At 32.8% G+C, this 22,627-nt stretch overlaps 2 protein-coding genes and 1 long non-coding RNA gene across 3 annotated transcripts; 2 read left to right on the top strand and 1 right to left on the bottom strand.

Annotated features, from left to right (window-relative positions):
* Positions 1-3,028: 3,028 nt before the first annotated feature.
* On the top strand, positions 3,029-5,021 carry LOC108860131 (uncharacterized). The gene is made up of 3 exons (XR_001950598.2): positions 3,029-3,212; positions 4,050-4,251; positions 4,385-5,021. It is a non-coding gene; the product is annotated as an uncharacterized LOC108860131 (long non-coding RNA).
* Positions 5,022-8,150: 3,129 nt separating this feature from the next.
* Positions 8,151-9,040, bottom strand: LOC108836341 (stigma-specific STIG1-like protein 4). The gene has a single exon (XM_018609507.2). It carries the CDS (start codon positions 8,969-8,971, stop codon positions 8,357-8,359), a length of 615 nt encoding a protein of 204 aa, XP_018465009.2. The 5' UTR covers positions 8,972-9,040; the 3' UTR covers positions 8,151-8,356.
* A 9,019-nt stretch (positions 9,041-18,059) lies between these two features.
* Positions 18,060-21,294, top strand: LOC108833529 (uncharacterized). The gene is made up of 3 exons (XM_018606939.2): positions 18,060-18,690; positions 18,874-18,987; positions 19,493-21,294. Exons 1-3 carry the CDS (start codon positions 18,256-18,258, stop codon positions 21,044-21,046), a joined length of 2,103 nt encoding a protein of 700 aa, XP_018462441.1. The 5' UTR covers positions 18,060-18,255; the 3' UTR covers positions 21,047-21,294.
* Positions 21,295-22,627: the final 1,333 nt, after the last annotated feature.

The raw sequence follows: 22,627 nt of genomic DNA on the forward strand, positions 1-22,627 counted from the left end.
AACAAATAAAATCAGTTGTGAGAATTTACTGATTTTATAAAATATAAATATTTTTAAATCTAGATTATTTACATGTTTCTATTAGTATATCATATTTTCGTAAAAATAAACAAGACAAATTATATTTGTCTACAAACATATTTTACACTATGAAATTAGATTATTTGATCACACACTTTTGTCGATGATAAAAAATTAACATATTGTAAATTTGAAATCTAATTAAATTTTACAAATAAAGTAACTCCGCGCTTTCAAAGCGCTGGTCAAATCTAGTATTCTATTAAAATAGGACTACGATCATCGATAACATACAACTATGTATTTTATTTATTCAAAAAGTTATTAGACTATGATCCATTTTTTCAAAAAGCGGATATATTTTTTGTTTAAATGTTTTTTTAAATTTTGATTTTTATATTTTTTATAATTATATTTTAATTTAATATTAATTTAATTTGATATAATAGTTCCTTAAATTAATAAAATACATTATTGAATCAAACATTTATCAATTGAACATGAACTTGATCTGTATTTTCAAAGTGCTAGATTATTTCTAAACAAACTAAATTGATATGATATAAATTTGCATTTTTGATTATTTTTATACATTTAAATATTACACATAAAGCATTATATTCGGTGTTCTGAAACACAATCCGGACCCGCAATTAAACTGACAAAAGAATGATTCTATATGTATTCTGTTTTTCTAAACTCATTATTTAAAAATTCTACAAAACCCATAAAAACCGCTAAAACATGAGATCTGTCTATCGGTTGAACCTATTGATGACCCATTATGTAATACAATTTGACTTAAATTTTTATATTTACAGTATTTTAATTTACTAATGTTTAGATGAATGGTGGATATATTATGAATATGATGTTCTAATTTCACAAAAGTTTGTCATACAAATTTGTAGTCAAACTAACTTATCATTTTAAAGCGTAACGGATTAATATAATTTTATGAAAATAAGATAATTCATTTATATAACTTACCTCGTATCAATTTATTTATATTTTAAAACTTTAAATTATAATACAATTTTATTTTTACTTTTTATATTGGTAAAAAATTATTTTATTATTATATTTTTGTCAAACATTATTATAAAAATGAACTATTGTCATTCTACTCGTCTCAGACTTGATAAATATATTAAATTATTTGTAATATTTTCATTTAAATATGTATATTAACTTATAAAATTATTTATTAGTTTATATATTTTACTTTAATATTGTTTTTAATAAGTTGAAGTATGTTGTAAAATTCATGAATATATTTTATTCTATTATTTTATAATTTATAAAATATTTAATAATGAGTTAAGTTACTTTATATTTATTAATTGGTGTAGTAATTTAATTATATTACATATATATAAATATTATAGAAATTTTATTTCTTATTATATAAATAAAAATGAATTATTATTCGTTTTTAATTATATTTAATATTAATTAGGACTTTTATTATTTAAAAGTAATATTTAAAAAATGTATATTTACATTTAAAGTAAAAGACATTATTAAAATCTAATCTTAGGAAATAATACTTAAAATATCTTTTAGATATCTTATTTTGAGAATATTAAAATTATTGGTTAAATATAATATATATATATATATATATAAGTTAATTGCAGGAGAATAAATAGGAAATTAAATAAATGTAATGATTCAACATAAACTAATTCTAGACAAATGTTTTTCTGTTTTAATAGTATTGATTATATCAAATTAAATTAATATTAAAACAAATATAATTAAAAAAATTCAAATATAAAAATTAATTTTAAGAAAATTAAAATATCAGAATCTAATAATTGCTTAAAACAGATGGAAGACAACTAGAGAAACCAAACATTTCCTGAAGAAACAACATATGAAGAACAAGAATCAAAGGAAGACACAAATATGGATGGTGAAGCCGTGGAGCTATTAGGAGAAGTCATAGACGGAATATCTCTTGAAGATAGTCAAGATCAGAAGCTCATCCAAGGAGAAACAAGACAGAAGACTGAAAACTTCAAGAATTTGTTTCCAAGCTAACACCAGCTTGGAGAGTTAAAGTTCAGTTATTGGTGCAAGCTTTTGTGTAACTTTCAGCTACAGAGAACTGTTGCAGACAATATGTATTGTATTGTCTTATTGTTTGATAATTTATATACAGATTTACAGCTAAGAACCATGAAGAGCAAGATGGCAAAGACTAATTAAACCAAGGAATGGACTTTAGAGCATGATCAATGGGGGTATACCTACAATAGATGCTCTAACTGATAACCGACAAGGAATAATAGGAACAACAAGGAAAGGAATAAAGAGGAAAAATATAATAGGAATATTGTTCCCTATTTTTTTTTTCCGGATTTCATAAGGAATATATTTTTATTTGATTCCTTAAATTAAAAGGAATGAAAAGGAATATTGAAGAAAAAATATTCCTTATAAATAGTGTCAAATTTAAGGAACGAAGAGGAATTAATTATTTTCATTTCTTATAAATGGTGTCAACTTTAAGGAATAAAGAGGAATTAACCATTCCCACTTATTCCTTTGGTCACCAGTTAGAGCCAGAATTTCTTAAATAGCTTTTGTTAATAAAAAATTATATAATTAACATTTATTTTAATAAAATAAAATAAACTATTCACAAAAGGACATGCGAAAAAAAAAAATAGAGACTAAGTTAAGATATATCTCTTAAACATGTTAAATAAGAAACATATGTTATTTCATTTTCATACTTTTTTATATTTTAATAGTAAGAGATTAGCTAAGAAACTTGCATTAATAATGCTCTTAACTCTATATACCCCTCCTCTCTTGAAAAATTCTTATTTCTCTTTATAATAAAAAAAAATATTTTTGTTGAATTTCTTTTAAATAGATTTAAATTCAAAACGTGGTCAAAGACTTCAACACCCTTCACTTAATCATTTATTTACAAGATGCAACTAGGCTAACCAAGCCCATCGAGTTCAATCTAAACCCAGCTGGATCTTGTAAGTAAACGACGCATTTTGCTCCTCGTCTGCTTTCCGCCTTTCCATTTTCTCAAAGTCATAACTCTCTTCTCTAAGGCGAAGACAAGAAATTCTAATCTGCGATTCTCTTTGTTTCTTCTTCATTCTCCAACGAAATCGACACTCCAACCGAAGGTCTTCATCTGCCTCCTAACTTCGTACATCGTTGTAAGTGTTTTCTTGGTCCTATTCAGTTGGTCGGATTTTGAATTAAGTTTTGAAAATTGGGGGAAAATAGTTACTTTAAGAAGGGCAAGGGAAAATCGTGTTTTGCCTATGAAATTGGGGGAAAAGATGGTGAAATATTAAATTAGGTCAATGTTATTTTGTGAAGATGATATATGGGAGGAGACCGTAATTTGTTGTGAATTTGTGGGCTTTTGACTGGATTAGTTCATTCGAAATTATTGAATGGCATGATACAATGTCGAAACATGTTAAAAGAATAATTTTCTTTGAATTCGGATAAATTATGTTTTGTGTATCGGATGTGTTGTACTTTTTTATAGTATGTATATATGAGTTTTTGTTTTGATACAATCGAAATTATTGAATGGCATGATACAATGTCGAAACACGTTAAAATAATAATTTTCTTTGAATTCAGATAAATTGTGTTTTGTGTATCAGGTGTGTTATACTAATTATTGTATAGTATGTATATATGAGTTTGTTCTTTGAATTCCGATAAATCGTGTTTTGTATAGGATTAGTTCAATCGAAATTATTGAATGGCATGATACAATGTCGAAACATGTTAAAATAATAATTTTCTTTGAATTAGGATAAATTTTGTTTTGTGTATCAGGTGTATTGTACTTTTGTATAATATGTATATATGAGTTTGTTCTTTGAATTCGGATAAATTGTGTTTTGTGTATCGTATGTGCTGTACTTTTTGTATAGTATGTATATATGAGTTTTTGGTAAAGCTTAATTGATATTACTAAGTGGTTTGCATTTGGAGCCAGAGGATTGAATTGTTGTGATTAACATCTTGTACAGGAAAATCAAGGGCATAAAAAGAAAACATCCATCTACTAGGTCCGGTGGAGTCTCCACTAGAGCTTGAAAGGCGGTCTCAGATGGGAATAAGCCGGTAGGAGAAGAGGCAGTTCATCAAGAGAGTACTCCAGTGAGAGAAACGACTGTAGTTTCACTCTCACTTGATTCGGAAAGTGAAGACATGTCTGCTGTATCATCCAAGGTAATTTTTGCATTTATTTTATCATTGTTAGTAAGAAAATCATACTAGTTTTAGTAGTAATGAATGACGTCCAACACACACACACACACACACACACACACATATATATATATATATATATTTATTATTGTAGGCAAGGTAACCACCGCAACACCTTGAATTTTACTTCAAGAGCATGGAGTTCACAAAGACTTGCAAGATTCAAACCAATGCTATGTGAAGAAGACAGTCGATATGATTAAGAACTTTAAGGAGGAGGTTAAATGGTTCACAACTCATCCTCAGTTTTGCCATTTCTCCCACATGCCTGATGAAGAATACCTGAAGCTCCAAGTAATGTGCATGTTACTCATGCACACCATTTGTACTGAAGAAAAAGATGTTGCATGGTTTGCGGTGAATGGTGTGCCCATCCGCTATTCTATGAGGGAGCATGCTATCATCTCTGGCTTACACTGCCATGAGTATCCGAGGAGATATTTGAAGCTCAGGGGTTTTAAGTCATTACTTCAGTGGGAAACAAAGGAACACCATAACAGATGTGGAGCACAAGCTGTTATCTATGAAGAAGCCATATAATGATAAGATTGTAAGCTGACTGTCTTGTTCTTTTTTGGTGGGGTTATCAGAGGAAAGCGAAAGGATTGTGGAGCAGTAAATCTGTTCATCTTAAGGATTGTGGAAGATTTGGATGTTTGCAGAATATTTTCTTGGGGTCGTCTAATATTCGAGGATGCAATAAAGAAGATTAAGCATATGGTGAGGCTTTTGAAGGGTGAAGTGCATGAGGCATGCGGCTTTCCTGGATTCATAATTCTGTTAGAGGTAAAGTATACAATTTATTAAAGTTTTAGTTGTTTTATAACCAGAAATCTTACACTGTGACATTTTATTTGTGTAGGTTTTGGCTTTTGAGTGTATTCCTAAGCTGGGGGAGAAATTCGGCTCTCTGCATACAGCCCTTGTGAAGATTGTCCAAGGATGTGCAAGACCTGTTTACAAAGACTAGTTTGAGACTACTTTGAGGGGTTATCCTTTGTAAGATATATATGCTGCGCTTGGAAATACAAAAGAAAAGATTTTTTTTTTGTTCAATTCAGAATAGAATAGAATATTTAAAGAAAACTGATCTTTAGTATTGTTTTATTTTCAGGATATTAGTGTGTTGATTCCAACAGTGGGGAGGAAACTTTGTTGGCTCGTATTATTGATGGGGAGCAAGAGTATCACTGTGAAGGGAGGACAAGTGATACTTGGAACTACTGGCTAAATGTGAAGCAGAAGAAAATTTGGTGGAAATAACAATATGAGTCAGATGTTGTTGCACGAGTGTTTACCAAGAATAAAGACAAAGAAAAAGTGACGATTGTAGAAGGATCATCTTCTAATTCTTGTCTGGAGTTGAGCTTAAAAAGGTCTGGAAGAGAGGATTTTGGCGTCCATGAGAGATGGATTTTCTGGAATTAAATCAGCGGTGGAGACAAAACTGGATGCTATGGACTTGAGGATGAGAACTTGAAAAACACCAGTGATTTTTGAGAAGAATGGCTAAGAAAATAGAAGATAGGTTAGCTTTTATTGAGAGCAAAGGAAATGAGGAGAAAAATTATGGTGAAGATATAGATTTTGGACAGGGGGACTATTGGGATTATGATAGAGCTGAGAATGTTGGGGGAAAACAGTAAGGATAGCGAGAAAGACAAGGTAAACGTGGAGAATGAGAAAGACAAGAAAAACAGTGAGAATGATGAGCAAGATCAGGCTGAGGAAGTCAAGGAAAAGAGTGAAGATGGTGAGGAAGAGGCTGAAGAAAAAAAAAAAGAGAACAGTGCAAATGATGAGATTCTGATAGAAGCAGTCCCCACGTGAGTGGAATCATCGCTTTGATGAGTTCATGATCAGAAAGATGTACAACAGGAGTCAGTACGATCCATGTGTGTACTTGAAAGGAAAGACAATAAAGTCGAGGGTCTACTTGTTACTCTATGTCGACGTTATTCTGATAGCGTCACGAAGCAAGGTGGAGGTTGATCATCTAAAGAAGCAGCTAAAGGCAGAGTTTGAGATGAAGGATTTAGGTCCAGCCAGGCGCATCCTGGGTATGGATATCTTTAGAGACAGAAGTGCAGGAACGTTGAGGCTGTCTCAGCAGAGATATCTAGAGCAGATTGTGAAGACTTTTGCCATGCAGGATGCGAGTTCAGTTCAGACACCTATTGGATCACAGTTTCAGCTAAAGGCAGTACCAAAGGAGAGCGAGGCAGAGCAGATGAGGAACATGGAGAATATTCCCTACGCAAGCGCAGTATGAAGTCTTATGTACGCGATGGTGGGCTCGAGACTGGATTTGGCTTATGGTTTGGGGCTTGTCAGCAGGTATATGGGAAAACCGGGGTTAGATCACTGGGCAGCAGTGAAGTGGATACTGCGTTATGTGAAAGGTGCTGCAGATTTGAGTTTGCTGTTCACGAGGGTTCGGATTTTCAGGTCAGAGGCTATTGTGATTCAGATTACGCGTCAGATAGGGATCGAAGCAGGTCAATCACAGGTTTAGTATTCACAGTGGGAGGACACACTGTGAGCTGGCGTTCGTGTTTGCAGAAAGTGGTGGCTCTATCGACAACAGAGGCTGAGTACATCTCCTTGTCAGAGTCGAGTAGAAAATCTGTGTGGTTGAAGTGGTTCTGTGAGGAGTTGGGTTTCAAGCAAGAAGCTGCAGAGATTTTCTGTGACTCGCAAAGTGCCATTTACTTGGCGAAGAACAACATGTTTCACGAGCGCACGAAGCACGTCAGAGTGAAGCACAACTTTGTGCGCGAGTTGGTGGCACATGGGTTTGTGAAAGTTCAGAAGATTCACACGTCAAAGAATCCAGCAGATGCTTTGACAAAGGTACTATCTGGAGAATAGTTCAGTGGGCACTTGAAGACACTGAACATTTGCAGAGACTGATCAAGTCGTCGGACGCCAGGATCATCTCAAGTTTTCTCAGCGAGGAGAGGTGATGCAGTGGCAGAGGTAACTGCGGGATCGTTGGTTAGCAGGTGTTATAGCTGAGGGTGGAGCTTATGCTCGGGAAGTCTCAAAAGTTTCAGAGACTTGCAGCTACCAGGATTGAGGAATGCACGAGTTCGATATCAGAAAGTGATATTGAGAGAATCAAGAACCAAGGTGGAGATTATGAAAAGTGGTTCTAGTTTCAACGATCATAACGACCTTATTGATCATTCGACCTTTAATGATGCGGAGTTGTGCTGTTGGGCCATATCAGGTCTTGGGCCAAGGGACTGATTGAGCTCGAGAGAGTGAACCGAGCAGTCGTCTTTACTTATATCAGTAGTCGATAGCTAGTGTTGTAACTAACTCGTGTATCGGAGCTGAGCTCGATCTTTCGTAACGATCTGATCATAATGCATTTCGGGATACTGATCCTGAAGAGAGAAGTACCCGGTGAAGAAGAGGGGAACTCTATAAACCTTGTGTCCAATCTTTCTTTTTCTGTTATGCTTAACACATGAGAGTCGTGAGAGAGAGAGATCGAATCGTAGACGTATCGGCTACACCATCACAAGTTTAGATCTGTTATATTTTGATCCAAAAAAAACTTAAATTTTCTTTTCAAACATGATTAATTAATTAAATATACATTTTGGCTACATGAGTGCTTTTAATTACTTAAAATTGATTTAAATTTTGTTTTGGAATAACTAATCTTCCCTCACCAATAAGGCCATAAAGCAAAAGAAAAAAAAATCCCGATTCAACTGAATAACAGTTAAGCTATAGCTACAGCCATATATAACATGTTTCAACTTTATAATGGTTATCGTTTTTTGAGAAACCACAAAACAGAACGAAAAAGAACATCGAAATGAACCAAATAACTGATATTTCATTTGTAAATCAACCATAACAACTATACCGACCTTATAAATTAAGAAACGACAACAAACAAAACATGATGAAACGCTAAACACGAACCACACAACCTCAACTAACGCAAATTATTAAAATTCATTGAATAAACGAACTCGAAAACACAAGATAATTACTAATCAATGAAGAACAACAATACTCAATCTCATTTTCTCCTCATGTTACGATTTTATTCATCATCATCACGGTCATCATGAAGTTCACCGTCACTTTTCGGTGAAGGAGGAGGACGTGGCCGTTTAGGATGACGAGGACGTTTTCCAGGCTGAGACGAAGGAGCAGCATAACCACACATACCAAATTCACAAGGTGCACCAGGATCACACTTGTTCCCGCATTGTCCGCAGTTAGAAGGATCATTGTTCGTGTCTACGCAATTTCCATCACAACAAGAAAAAGCAAACCGACATCTCCGGAAACAGAACCGGCAATGATTTGGATCAGACAAGAGATCAACGCATTGGTTACGACAACATCTCTTTCGAGCCGTTGGTGGTCCTGACCGTTTGCAAGCAATAATTTTACAAATTGGTGGCTTTGGTGGCTTATCCAGTGGCAGTGTGTATGATTTGGTGTGGTTCTTTAGCCATGAAGAAGTTGTGTTTAGCTGGCTATATTGACCAAGAACTTGATGAAGAGAATTAATCAGGAAGAAGAATAAGACATGTATTAATAACTTGATGATCATCATACTGTATTGCTGATTGGGTTCTGTAATTAATGTAAGGTTTATATAAGTTTGAAGTGAGAGAAATATTTGGGAGTGTTCATGTTTTTCTTGCATGGATGGTTGATGTGTTTATGATGCATGTTGCATTACACTATTTATTAGTTTTGTAAATTCTATAGCTAATTTTATGTTTTGGACAGCGAGGAGTACATTTATATTGATTAATGATTAGTGTGGAGAAAAGAAAAGGGTATCACATGACACAGTACTTGGAAGGATAAAAGTGATTTGCAAAGCCCACATGAATTTTGCCAATATTTATTTTCATGGAGGTTACAAAAGGTTGGTTATTAAATATTCATATGGCATGGCATTATGCTCATATATACTTATATATCTTTGTTTTGTGGTTAAGAAAAGAACAATTAAACAAGAAATGATGAGCCCCTTCTAGTTTATACGAGAGTATATCCAAATAAAATTCTAGGTGAGTAACGAAATTAGGTTACAAGGCCTGTAACGAAATTGGGTCACAAGGCCCGTAACGTCAAAGGCTTTATGACAGGTCACAAGGCCCGTAACGAAATTAGGTCACAAGGCCGTAACGTCAAAGGCTTTATGACAGGAAGAAAAAAACTTGGATATGTCTTTTTGTTACGCTGTGAATTAATATACTCATCAAGAAGAGAGTCAATTTTACTCGATTGCGAGGCAGGAAGGAACCGATCCGACCATTTCATCCGAATAATTAAATACTCTCTACAACTATTTTAACTATAGAGATAAATAGAATTAAAAACTAAAAAGTTAAATAACAGTAGAAATAAAATATTATAGTAATATTAATACAAAAGTTGTTTAGTTTTTAAAACTTTAATAACTAAAATAATAAATTTAATAAAGAAACAATTTTAGTATTAACTGAAATATAATTTATATATAATTCTTTATATGTATGTGCATCTAAAGATCAAATCAGATATTTATTTCTAAAAATATTAGTATTTAGTTTGTTTTGTAGAATTACATATATCTAAATATTTTGGTTGGAATTAAATCGAATAACAAATTGAATTAAAATTTACAGCTATTTCGCTCATTTCGTGAAAAAAAATTAATTCAAACTTACGTGTGATGCATGATTTTTGTGCTACATATTTCATATATGATTAGGTGTTTTTCTGCACAATATGCAGATCCGTGGGCTCTAACGGGTTTAGTATAAACGGATGGATCAGTGACCCGTTTATTATCATGCAAAATAATGGGTTTAAACGGGTCAGTCCGTTTAGGCCCGTTTCGTTAGTAGACATACCCGTTAAACAATGGTACCCATTTATACCTGTTTATGATTTTTTAATTTTTGTTTAAAGGGAATTTAAAGACCTTTAAAAAAAACTCATAAACTTTTTATAATTTGTGTATTTTAAAACAGAATAATTATATTATGTTTAGTTGGTGTTTCCTTTTTTAAGCTATGTTATAATTATGTTTAAAACCTATTAGAATTTGTTGATATTTTATAATATTAGTATTTAATAAAACTTCTGCCCAAAAAAAATTATTTAACAAAAAAATTCTTTAGTCTACATTTCTATTTTTATAAAGTTTTGAAATCAAATAAAAATCTATTAAAACTATATTAACATATGAAAAAAACTAGAATTTTCAGAAAAAATAAACTAAATAGGCTTAACGGACCTAAACGGGCCGTGCCAAACTAAACGGGTTTATAACTAAACAGGCCTAAACGGACATGTAGATAAACGGGTTTAAATTGCAGGGCTTAAACGGGCAAGGTCTTAAACGGACAAGGCCTAAACGGTCCCGGATAGCTCGTTTTAACATCCCTATGTGCAGTAAAAAAAATAAATTTAAATTAATTTTAAATAGATAGATTTAAATTATATTTAAAAAATAAAAATTTATTAATATTGTAGATTTATTTTTTCGATATTTTAATATTAATTTGATTTAATTAAACATAAAGATTAAGATAAAAATAATCTTGTTTATTTTAAATTATATTTTAAGAATATGAATGTATATATATTTAAAATTATAATCTTAGATAGATTTTCTATCTATTTATATTAATTAAATATATTAAATAAACTTGTATAAAATTGCATAATTATCAAAATTTAAAATTAAACAGTATTTATAAAAAATTAGATATATAAGAAGCTAATGGTTTTACGAATTAAACCATACTATAAACAAATTTATACATTTTGAAATTTTAGTAATAAATTGTATAATTTGAAAATATAGAATTAAATGATATTTCAAAATTTGTAATGTCATATTTTAATATATTTATTTTAATGATGATATATGATTTATTACCATATTCTAAAAAAATTCATGAATATAAATCTACATTAAATGTAATATATGAGTTTTTACCATATTTTAAAAAATTACCCAAAATATAAATAAACATTAAATGTCATATTAAGCTATAAGACATGTCATTATTTTAATATTCATGTCATATTATTTTTGTGAAATCATCAATTTCTTATTCATTCTCAAAATTTATGGCTAATTCACCTTTAAAATAAATTAATTATGATTTTTTTAAGGGTAAAAACAGATGTTTTTTTTACATAAAAAAAAAACAGTTGGATTTCTGAACCGGTTAGAGCAGCTATGTAGTTTGGATGCTGTTGTAAAACAAAAGAAATAACAAAAAACGGTTGGTTATTAGAATAGTTGTTGGAGTAATGTTTATACCTTTTATTTAGAATTATGGATCTAACTACAGTCTACATAAGTGTTGTAAACATTTTCATTAGTTTTATCGTAAAATAATGGTAACTGCGTACAAAACTACAAAACACTTCAGATCTAAAGATTTCATCTTAATAAATTATAAAATAAGCATATGTATTATACTGAATCATGCATGGATCAACAAATGAAGCCAAGATCTATCGTTTCTGATCTTAATTATTACTATGTGATTTTTCCGTGTTCATGTACGGATATAAATATTTTTTATTTATATAAAACCAAATAAGTTTTGTTAATTGCATTTATTTCAATTTATTGTAATTTATAAGTATATTTTGGTATTTCCTATAATTATTTAAATGTTTTTTTGGAACAATAAAGTGGTATCATATTATCTAAATTTAGTTTGGATCAATTGGCAATCATAATTTACTTTTTAATCATTTATTTGGTAATTTAATTTAAAATTAGTTGAAACATAAAAGGATTATGATAGGATCAGATGGTCAGTATATGTTCCATAGTCAACTTATATTATTTAACTCTTTTTCTTTTAGAATTATTTGATACATATATATAAATTAAAAATTAAACAAAATATAAATATGTGGGAACTTTATTTTTGAGACTAAAATATTTTATTTTTATCATAATAAAACGGAAACTAAATAAATATAATTTTAAATACAATTATAGAAAAGGTAAACTACAAAGTGAATATTAACAATTGCATTATGCGTAATATTTTTGGCCTTTAAAATATCAGTGTACTAATTATTTTAAGAACTAATTCTACAAAAAAAAAATATTTTAAGAACTAAAGTGATCATGAAAGTTAGAAACTAATTTTCAGATAGTATAACTTTTTAAGACAGTTTTTTTTAAGTTATTATTTTATTTTAAAATAAATATATTAAATAACTTTTTACAAATGTTTTGAATCATTTTCATATATATATATATAGGTGTTCAATATTTTATTTTATGTATATTTCCTTTTTATATAATTTAGAGAACATTATAAAAAGGAAACTAAAGCTAATAATCTAATTTAGAATGCTATTATGTAAATAGGAGACATTAAATAACAATTTTTATTATAAAAAATGTTTTGATCACGTTCCTATATATATCTTCAATATTTTATTTTATGAATATTTCCTTTTTATATAATTTAAAGAAGTATCTCTATAATAAATAGGAAACCAAGGCTAAAAATTTATTTTAAAATACTATTATGAAAAAATAAAAAAGAAAAATAGAAAGTCTTAATAATTATATTATACATATAATTTATATTCATTAAGGTTATTTTTGTAATTAACCATTCTCAGAATCAACGTGATCGCAACATATATGAAAGTGAGTTCTCAAATAATATTATAGAGATTATCGTATCGATATTCAAAGTTTTCTAATTAAGTGAACAATAGACAAAAACTATGTGTTCTACGTTCTAAGATATGCCTAGATTGAAAAAAGAAGAAGATATGCCTAGATGTAGGCGATCACCATTATAGTATCATGTATTCATGTTGTACAATATTTAATGTAGATTTGAATAATTCAACGCATAATAGCGTTTATGCAGAATACTGTCTAAATAGATTTAAACATAACCTACAAAAAAAACGGATTTAAACATAAATATAAAAATTAAAATATTAGTATGATTATATATTTGTAACTATTTTTACTTATATTAATACTATTTATTTTATGTATTTAAATCTATCAATTTGATATATTTTCAAACTTAAATTAAATTTATTTTATTCTTTTTATATGTTATTAACATTTTTATTTTATTGTGAAATCATTTATTTATGTTAAGTTATTTTTATATAGATAAATTTAGATTTAAAGTATATTTTATTTTTAGTTTTCAAAAGTTAATGTATAACTTTTTTCTTAAGTTTTGTGTTATAATTATTAACTATGTTTTAAAAATACAAAATATGTAGATTTACTACTTTTTAATTTTTATTTTATATATTCATGCAAAAAGTATTTTACAAAATAAATGTAAGCCTAAATCCCGCTTAAATATCTAGTATACGAGTTTAATAAAAAGGCTTTGTATAAGATAATTTGTGAGAGGATAGACGCTATAGTTTGTGTACCGCCTAACAAACACTTATAAAGATCGCGACTCAATATCGTTAAAATCGCGTATGTTGTACATGCCCCAAAATTTTCTTTCGAAGGCGAATTTACTTACCCTAATCTCCGACTGTTTTTATTCAAGGGTAATGACTGAAGTCTACTTTATTTCTAGTTTGAAGATCTCAATTCTCAGCCTCAAGCTATAGCCTCTTTGTTGACCACGGTTTCTGAAGATACGCGCCTCTTTCTGATGGTGATCCCTCTGGTGTTTCTCTGACAACCATCGTTCTATCTCATTAAACTCCTCCAAGTAATCCAGAGATCATCAAGAAATCGTACCTAATCTGAGTGTGTGGTCAAAAAAACTTGTGTTCAAGTTCTCTCCCCCGTCCACACCACCTGAGCCTGCTCTGCCTCATAACTATGATCCCCAGTTGGTGTAGAGCCAGATTTACAACTTATGGCCTTCGCTAAAGGAAGGAAACAACCTTATGGCCTTCTCTAAAGGAAGGAAACAACCTTAAGCAGAAGAAGTCTTCGATGAAAGCAGCTCTACTGTCTTTGCCAAACATTCCTGTCTTGAAGTTGCCGCCTCTGGAACTAAAGGAAGATGGTTCGCTTCGTTTTCCATGGGCCGCAACGATGAACCCAGCTACTAAAAACTTGTATCATGCTTCCACACCAACTTTCAGACTTGATGGCACTCTAGAGATCATAACCCCATCTAAGGTACTTCAACTTGGCCCTGAGAACATAAGAGAATGTGTAACTGGGAAATTCTATCAGTGTTCAGGCCCCTCTGGTGGTATTAGACCATCATTATTGGCAGCCCTTAGGGTCAGCCCTTAAGGGAGAGGGGGAAGGGACCGAGGCAAAGAATGAGGGAAAAGCCCCTAAATAAGGGCTGCCCATTTTTCATGACCAAAAAAAAAAAAAAAAAAAAACTAAGGGCTTTTGTCTCTGCCCACCAATAATGATGCTCTTATGCATGCTGTTGTAAACCGTCTCTAAGGTAGAAGTTGCAAAAAAATTAAACAGAAACTAGGAGAATCATCTTACCTTTTCCATGTTCCGCACAAAGAGACAAGGCATTGGATTATTCAGCGAAGTGTCTGGCATATAGATGATTGCTTAATTTTTTTAGTTCCTTAGAATCAAGTGGGTTCATTAAAAATTCTTGAAATCTCCACCGTACCTGCTTGGGTGACTAAATAATATTCCAATCAGCAGTTATTCCAGAATTTTCTCACATTGCTTTAGGTTTAGGAGAGCCTACGCTCACTCAAAAACCAAAGCTAGATTGTTTCAACATAGGAGATGTCAGGATCTTGGTGGAAATAGAGCTTGACAAGAATTTTTCCAAACAGATTGCTTTGGACGATAAACTTGGTAATATATTCTTAGTTGATGTGATTTAGTCTTGAATTCCATCAACTTGTGAATGATGTGGAAACCTAAGTCATAAATCAAAAAAGTGTTTGTTAAAAGAAGAAAAGATTTTTAAACAAATGAAAGCAAGCAGGATCAAAAAGATGTGGAGATTCATGTGATTGCTATTGGCTCTTTGTTAGAAAACATTGAATCTATTAAGAGACACCAACGAGCTACATGGCTAAGGATATCATGAATATCTTGCCTTCTCCAACGGTATATAAAACTGCAAAAGTGCTCGAGCCTCCTCTTTTCTCTTTCCAATTCGAAAGTCAGAAGTTTACTCAGCCACTACAGATTTGTTCCCTTTTCAGGTAGCTTACTCCCATAAGGACAGCTCCATTGCTTTCGTCTCCGTACGCCAAGTTTACTACAACCTCTACACTAGCAGGTTCACCATCTGCTCATGCTACTCCTTCCCAAATTATGGACAATATTCCATCCGATATTATTATGAATGAGGGTACTACACTCTTAGGAAATGATCCTATAAACATGACCCCTCACTTCCGAGTTCATCCAAGAGTATGGTAATATGGAAAGTGATTTTCATATTACTGAACAAAATGGATGAATTTAGAAGAGAGTCAAGATAGAGTAGGTTGATCAAACCTACACAAAAGTACCAAAAGATGGAATGGAACACAGTTCGTGGAAGAGGAAAATGAGGCCATAAGATCGAGGTTCCTATCAAGCATGCTAGAATCCTACTAAGATTGATAAAACTAAAGTGTTATACTAATGTCCTTTAGGTCTTTACAACTCTTTCATTGTTTACTTACTACATTCAAATGTTGAAATACTGGGAGGTGCAATCAACCCACGAATATATGATAAATAACTCTTGCTACCGAATATTATGCGGTGTTACATTTTGAAAAATGAACGGTTAATAAGGAGATTGGCCCATAACAGGGCACAGTTCATGAAAACGAGACATAAAATAACTATCCGGCTGATCGCAAGAGCAAATAAATGCTTTTCCCATTTGGTTCATAACCTGCATTCATATACGGTTGAACTTCATAAGAGAGATTTTCAAACCCATTCTTTTATAACATTTCAACCATAACCACCACCTCACATTAAGTAGAAGGCTTAATCCTTGGACGAGATGCCTTACTAATCCTTTTTACATTCTCCAAGATAAATTAATTTCAGAGTAGAAAGTAAATGAAAGTGAGGTGGTGGTCATGGAGGCCACTAAAGTGAGTTAGTCCAAAGTCCAAACTAACATACAATGTGGGCATTAATTAGTTAGTTTTCAGAATTTTTTTGGAGGCCTTTAGAACTTTTCTACATGTACAACATAACTTTACTCATTCACTGTCAAATTTGGACTCTGATGATCCTATCTTACTCTAAACTCAACTGTTTTTTCCAATCACTCCAGATAATCCTCATTGACACTAAAATTATTTGTAAGACTTGAAATTCTATCCAGAATAATAATACTATACGCAAATCACCATCATCATATTTATTTATGATCATTAATATCAAATTTATTGGGAATATTGAATATGATTGTTACACTAGGTGTTAACGTGTCAAATACGTGGAAATGGGTCCAGTGATAGAACTTGGGACTAGGATTAGCATTAGAAGAAATTCAAGAAATATGAAAATCAAGTAACTATGAACCGAAATACTAGAAACAAGAAAAATTAAAGACACACACCAAGAACAAGGAATAGCATGGGAACTGGGAAGTAAAGCACCCAAAGATGGCACAGTTAAAGAGGCTGGCTCATTAATCTACATTTGTTTCCATGTTCATATAAAAATTCATTATCACAGTGGTAGATAAATACGAATAATAGAGTATAATCCATACTAGTAGTTTGGTGGGAAACCCAACGTGCATTGCTTGGTTGGTCTATCCAATCTATATTTGAGTAGACATTTGTGCAATATCATACGATTACCTTGAATATGAGTAGGTTTGGAAGCGGTTTAGGTGGTGTTATCATATACTAACATTTAATTTCACAAAATCATAAATGTTCGTTAGTATATAACGAACATTTAAAAACCGAAAACATGAACAAAGAGAACAAGAGAGGCACAAACGTATCACGTATACAAATCCGAATCAAATGAAACAGAAGAAAACTAGAAAAGAAGATACAAACCATTAAACAAAGTAAAAGAAGGTAAAAGACATTTAGGTCATGTGGCCTTAGGCTGGTGAATCCAATGAGCCGACATCTCCGCCTAGGATACCCTTTGATGTCTTCGTCGTCTCTTTGTTTGTTTTCTAGTCAAAACCTTTTTATATACCTTAGCTACGGAAGCAAAAAAAGCTGAGATCTAGTTAAATTGACCAAGTGCATTATTAATGCTACTATATTTTTAGAAGTATTTCACTACTATAATAATAACAATTTTATCTTAAATCTAAAATACTTAAAACTTAAAGGATAAAAAGGTTAAACGAAGAAAACATAAAGCATCTTCTATCTTTTATCAAGATTCTCAAATAAACATCTCTCTTTCATTTTTTTATTTTACTAATATTTTATTAATTAAAGATTCCTTAACAATTGATAAAAAAAATGATCTTTAAGTTTATGCATTGCATGTTCATAAAGTATATATATATTATTTAAACCATACGTTAACAATCCACAATTCAATATCCATTCCATTATTTTGGTATTACATAAATATTTTAGGTGCCAATATTTATTAAAAATAAAGGAAATACGTACCTCAATTATTTATTTGTAAGAAAACAAATGTTTTTTATAATTATTTAATCATATATTCCCAACGTCTCTCTGCAACACGCACCACCAAGCAAGAGCTTCTCACTAATGAAAACGCGCAAATACGCGCGTTCGTTCTACTCTCCTTCGATACGACGTCGTGTCGTCTTCTACCGTTGACCAAAATACGCATGGGGTTTTGCAAATATACGTATACACACACACACAGCTCATCTCCTCCTCTTCTCCTCTCTTCTCTCTTGTTTCAGTCACAAGACGACTTACCCAACAAAGCAACTTCGCTTCACGAGCTCTCTCCTTTTCTCTCTCTCCGTGACGCATTTGATTCTCGAGCTTTCTCGTTTCTCCCTTTCCACAGAGACTTTGGTCGGTGATGGTGATTAAGAGCAGATGAAAGTCACCGGAAAGCCGTATCCGACGGCGACATTACCGACCTCAAACCCCGAGACCAATCTTTTCACCAACCCTCCAGATCTCAGGGCTATACAGAGAGCTACCACAGTCACTAAACGCAGAGCTAGGAACCCGAGCTTGACACGTCAGCGAAGATCCGCCGCTCCCGGCGGGAGAAGAAGCCGGCCGGAGACTCCTCTTCTGAAATGGAAAGTCGAGGATCGGAAAACAGAGAGAGGCGGCGTTGTTGTTGAAGAAGAAGACGATGATTACGAGGATGAGAGAGAGACTAGTACGCGCCGCAAGGATCGGAGGAAAACAACTCGGCCGGTCTCGGTTAGGAAACTCGCCGCCGGGCTATGGCGGTTGCAGGTTCCAGACGCGGTGGTTAGCGGCGGAGAGAGGAAGGTGAAAGAGGGATTAGGGTTTCAGGTAACAAATTTTAATTTCTCAATGTTTTTTTTTTTACTTGTCTCTCAAAACAGTTGTCTTTAGTGAAAGATCTGATGTGTGTTCTGTCTTAAAGCTCATCTTGTTGTCTTTTTTTTTAAAGGAGGAAATCTTGTTGTCCTGTTTTTTTTTAAAAAACTCTTATCTTTGGTGTTCCTTCTGCAGGGAGGTGTTCCATATCTTTATCACCATAGCGACAAACCTTCTGGTGGCTCAAACAACAGGATAAGACAGAATCCTAGCACTGTTGCTACCACAAAGAATGGATTCTTGTGTACGGTGTGTTGTTCATCTTCTCAAATATCTTCTAAGTCTTTTAGCTTAATGAATAGATCTATGTAACTGTTACCGTGTATACATATGCATGGAACTCTTTACATTTATTCCAAGCCTGCAAATTGAAGCCAAAAAAAAAACTTTAAAATGAGATTGGGATTATGAAGTTGAGAGTTTGAGAGCTTGGTCAGTATTTACCTTTTTGGTATTACTGTTACCATTGATATATGCATATATAGCTCTTTACATATCTTCTGTTCAGGACCAGTTATGGACAAGAGGCTAAATGATTATACACATAAAAATTTGTAATCAATTTTGGAGCTGAATGATCTATAAAATATTAGCCACTTATATTTGGAGACCAAGTAGATTTATTTCATCTAGTTATGTCCAGATCCTGTTTGGCTTTCCTTGTTTAAGTCCTTATGGTTTCTTTATTGTTTTGATTATTTCTTGCAAGTTATTTATGGTTTCTTGACCTCAAATTCTGTATTGTTGTTGTTAGCTCGAGCCTTCAATGCCATTTCCCCACTCGGCGATGGAAGGGGCGACAAAGTGGGATCCTGTCTGCATGGACACAACGGAAGAAGTACACCAAATCTACAGCAACATGAAGCGTATTGATCAACAAGTGAACGCTGTATCACTGGTCACTTCCCTCGAAACAGAGCTGGAGGAAGCACATGCTCGCATTGAGGAACTCGAGAGCGAGAAGCGGTCTCACAAGAAGAAACTCGAGCAGTTTTTGAGGAAAGTCAGCGAGGAGAGAGCTGCTTGGAGGAGCAGAGAGCACGAGAAGGTCCGTGCAATCATCGACGACATGAAAGCTGATATGAGCAGGGAGAAGAAAACTCGTCAGAGATTAGAGATCGTGAATCATAAACTAGTCAACGAGCTTGCGGATTCCAAGCTAGCTGCGAAGCGTTACATGCAGGACTTCGAAAAGGAAAGGAAGGCTAGGGAGCTGATCGAGGAAGTTTGTGATGAACTCGCTAAGGAGATAGGAGAAGACAAAGCTGAGATCGAAGCGTTGAAGAGAGAATCAATGAGCCTCAGAGAAGAAGTTGACGATGAGAGAAGAATGCTGCAGATGGCTGAGGTTTGGCGTGAGGAGCGTGTTCAGATGAAGCTTATTGATGCGAAAGTAGCGTTAGAGGAGAGGTACTCACAGATGAACAAGCTTGTAGCAGGTTTGGAGTCTTTCCTTAAGTCAAGAGATGATGTTATTACAGATGTGAAAGAGGTGAGAGAGGCAGAGCTGTTAAGAGAGACCGCTGCTTCTGTTGATATCCAAGAGATCAAGGAGTTTACGTATGAGCCTGCAAACCCTGATGATATCTTCACTATGTTGGAAGAGATGAATCTTGGTGAGGGACAAGACAAAGAAATGGAGAAACCTGTTGCGTACAGTCCAAAAGGGAGACATTCAGATGCTCTTACTCACCAGAATGAAGATGATGATAGCGGATGGGAGACAGTGAGCCACGTGGAGGAACAAGGATCTAGTTACTCACCGGATGGAAGCATACCTTCGGTGAACAACCACCATCACCGGGAGAGCAACGCGTCAAGCGGTGGGACAGAGTTCTTGGGGAAAGGTTGGGAAGAGACAATGATGACTCCGACTACAGAGATAAGCGAAGTGTGTTCTGTTCCAAGACGGTCAACCAAAAAGGTTTCATCAATAGCAAAACTGTGGAGATCATCAGGTGCAAGCAACAATGGAGGAGATAGAGACAGTAACAGCTTCAAGGTGATATCAATGGAAGGTATGAACGGAGGAAGGGTTTCAAATGGGAGGAAATCAAGCGTGGGAATGGTTTCATCACCAGAGAGAGGCTCGAGCAAAGGAGGGTTCAGCCCGATGATGGATCTGGTTGGACAATGGAGCTCTTCACCTGAATCTGCAAGCCATCCTCATGTGAACCGAGGAGGAATGAAAGGTTGCATAGAATGGCCTAGAGGTGCGCAGAAGCATAGTTTGAAGGCAAAACTCATTGAAGCAAGAATTGAAAGCCAAAAAGTTCAGTTGAAGCATGTCCTTAAGCAGAAGATCTAGGAGACAGAATCTGATCTCTCACCGGGCTGTGATTCTGTACGAAGTAATAAATGTTCCGGTGAAGCAGTCAGAAGCCAGCAAGCAAGACTGGAGTTTTAGATTTATGTATGTCCTTTGGTCATTAGCAATTAAGCAAAACTGTGTACTATAATATTGTTATCTCATGGAAGATAAACCTTTTAGCAGAGTAAGAGAATGTTCCTTAGAAACATATTCATTAGATTATATAATATATTCACGTTGCAATTTATGGTAGAGATCTGAATGTCACACCATTACTCTTTGGCAGAGTAAGATAGGCTAAATGTTCCTGAAAAACTTATTTATCAAACTATAATTAATTTGCTACAAATGTATTCAAATCTGTAGCTTAGTAATTATAATTTTGTTGCTTCTATTTTCAAAAAATTATACTATTTTTAGCACTTTATGGTAGAGATTATTAGAAAGTCACCATTAAATTTATAAATCTACTACAAAATTGATTACATAATCGAATCTATAGCATAATAATTACTATAATTCTGTTGTTTTTGTTTTCTAAAATTGGTACATTTTAAAAGGGAAATTGGGCTCTATAACCTTCAAACAAAAGATAATTAGTTCACTATCTAAAATTCCTAGAAAATCGATATATACTGTGCATAATATACATAATTGCCATATTATCCTTCAATTATGACCTGTGTGACCTGCTAAAAATTATTTATTCAAATAAATATTCAATAAACAATATACTAAAGTGTGGTCACCATTGATACACATTTTCTCTTCTTCTTCCTCTTTTCACCATATCTTTGTTTTTTCTTCATACGTACAAACACACACCAGTTTATCTCAAACACAGGAAGAAATAAATATTCTGGGCGTACTAAATTGAATTTAGAGGAGAAGATGGCACCGTAGAGAATGAAGTGACATCACGCTTTTTAACATGTTTTTATTTTTGTTTCTATACTTGTTTCTGTTTTTATTTTTATATTGTGTTTATGTTTCTGTTCTTATAATTTATTTCTGTTTCTGTTCTATTTTTTACTCTGTTTTGTTTATGTTTTAGTGATTCAATGGTGAAAAATTACGATGGAAGACCAGTAGAAGCGTTTCTGTGTCGAAGAAAGAAAAGGAGATAAAAATGATATTTATATATATGGTAATGAAGAATAGCGAAGATGAACGAAATGAAAGTGTATCAGCACATTTGAAAAAAGAAGAACTGAAGAAGATGAACTCGCATTCTATACTATATTCTGCGAACGAAATAGTATACTAATTATTTTGTAATGCAGCTAGTTTTGTAAAATTACCATACTATTTGAGATATATTTATATACTATTTTGTAAAAATGTAATAATCTGATGACTGACTGTCAATATTTAAAAACAGGGGAAATTGTTAGGGTATAGTTTTATCATCTGGATTTAGAGTTTATAATTGACTTTAGGGTTTTTACTAATTAGTGATTAAGGTTTAGTATTTAGAGTAATAAAGGTGAATTTGAGGCCAGTATTAGATTTTGAGATTTGTGTTTAGAGTTTAGGATATGTAATTTATAAACCTATTACACAGGAGGACTCCAAGTG

Source organism: Raphanus sativus, chromosome 1 (genome assembly GCF_000801105.2).
Source record: "Raphanus sativus cultivar WK10039 chromosome 1, ASM80110v3, whole genome shotgun sequence".
In the NCBI taxonomy this organism is placed as follows: domain Eukaryota; kingdom Viridiplantae; phylum Streptophyta; class Magnoliopsida; order Brassicales; family Brassicaceae; genus Raphanus; species Raphanus sativus.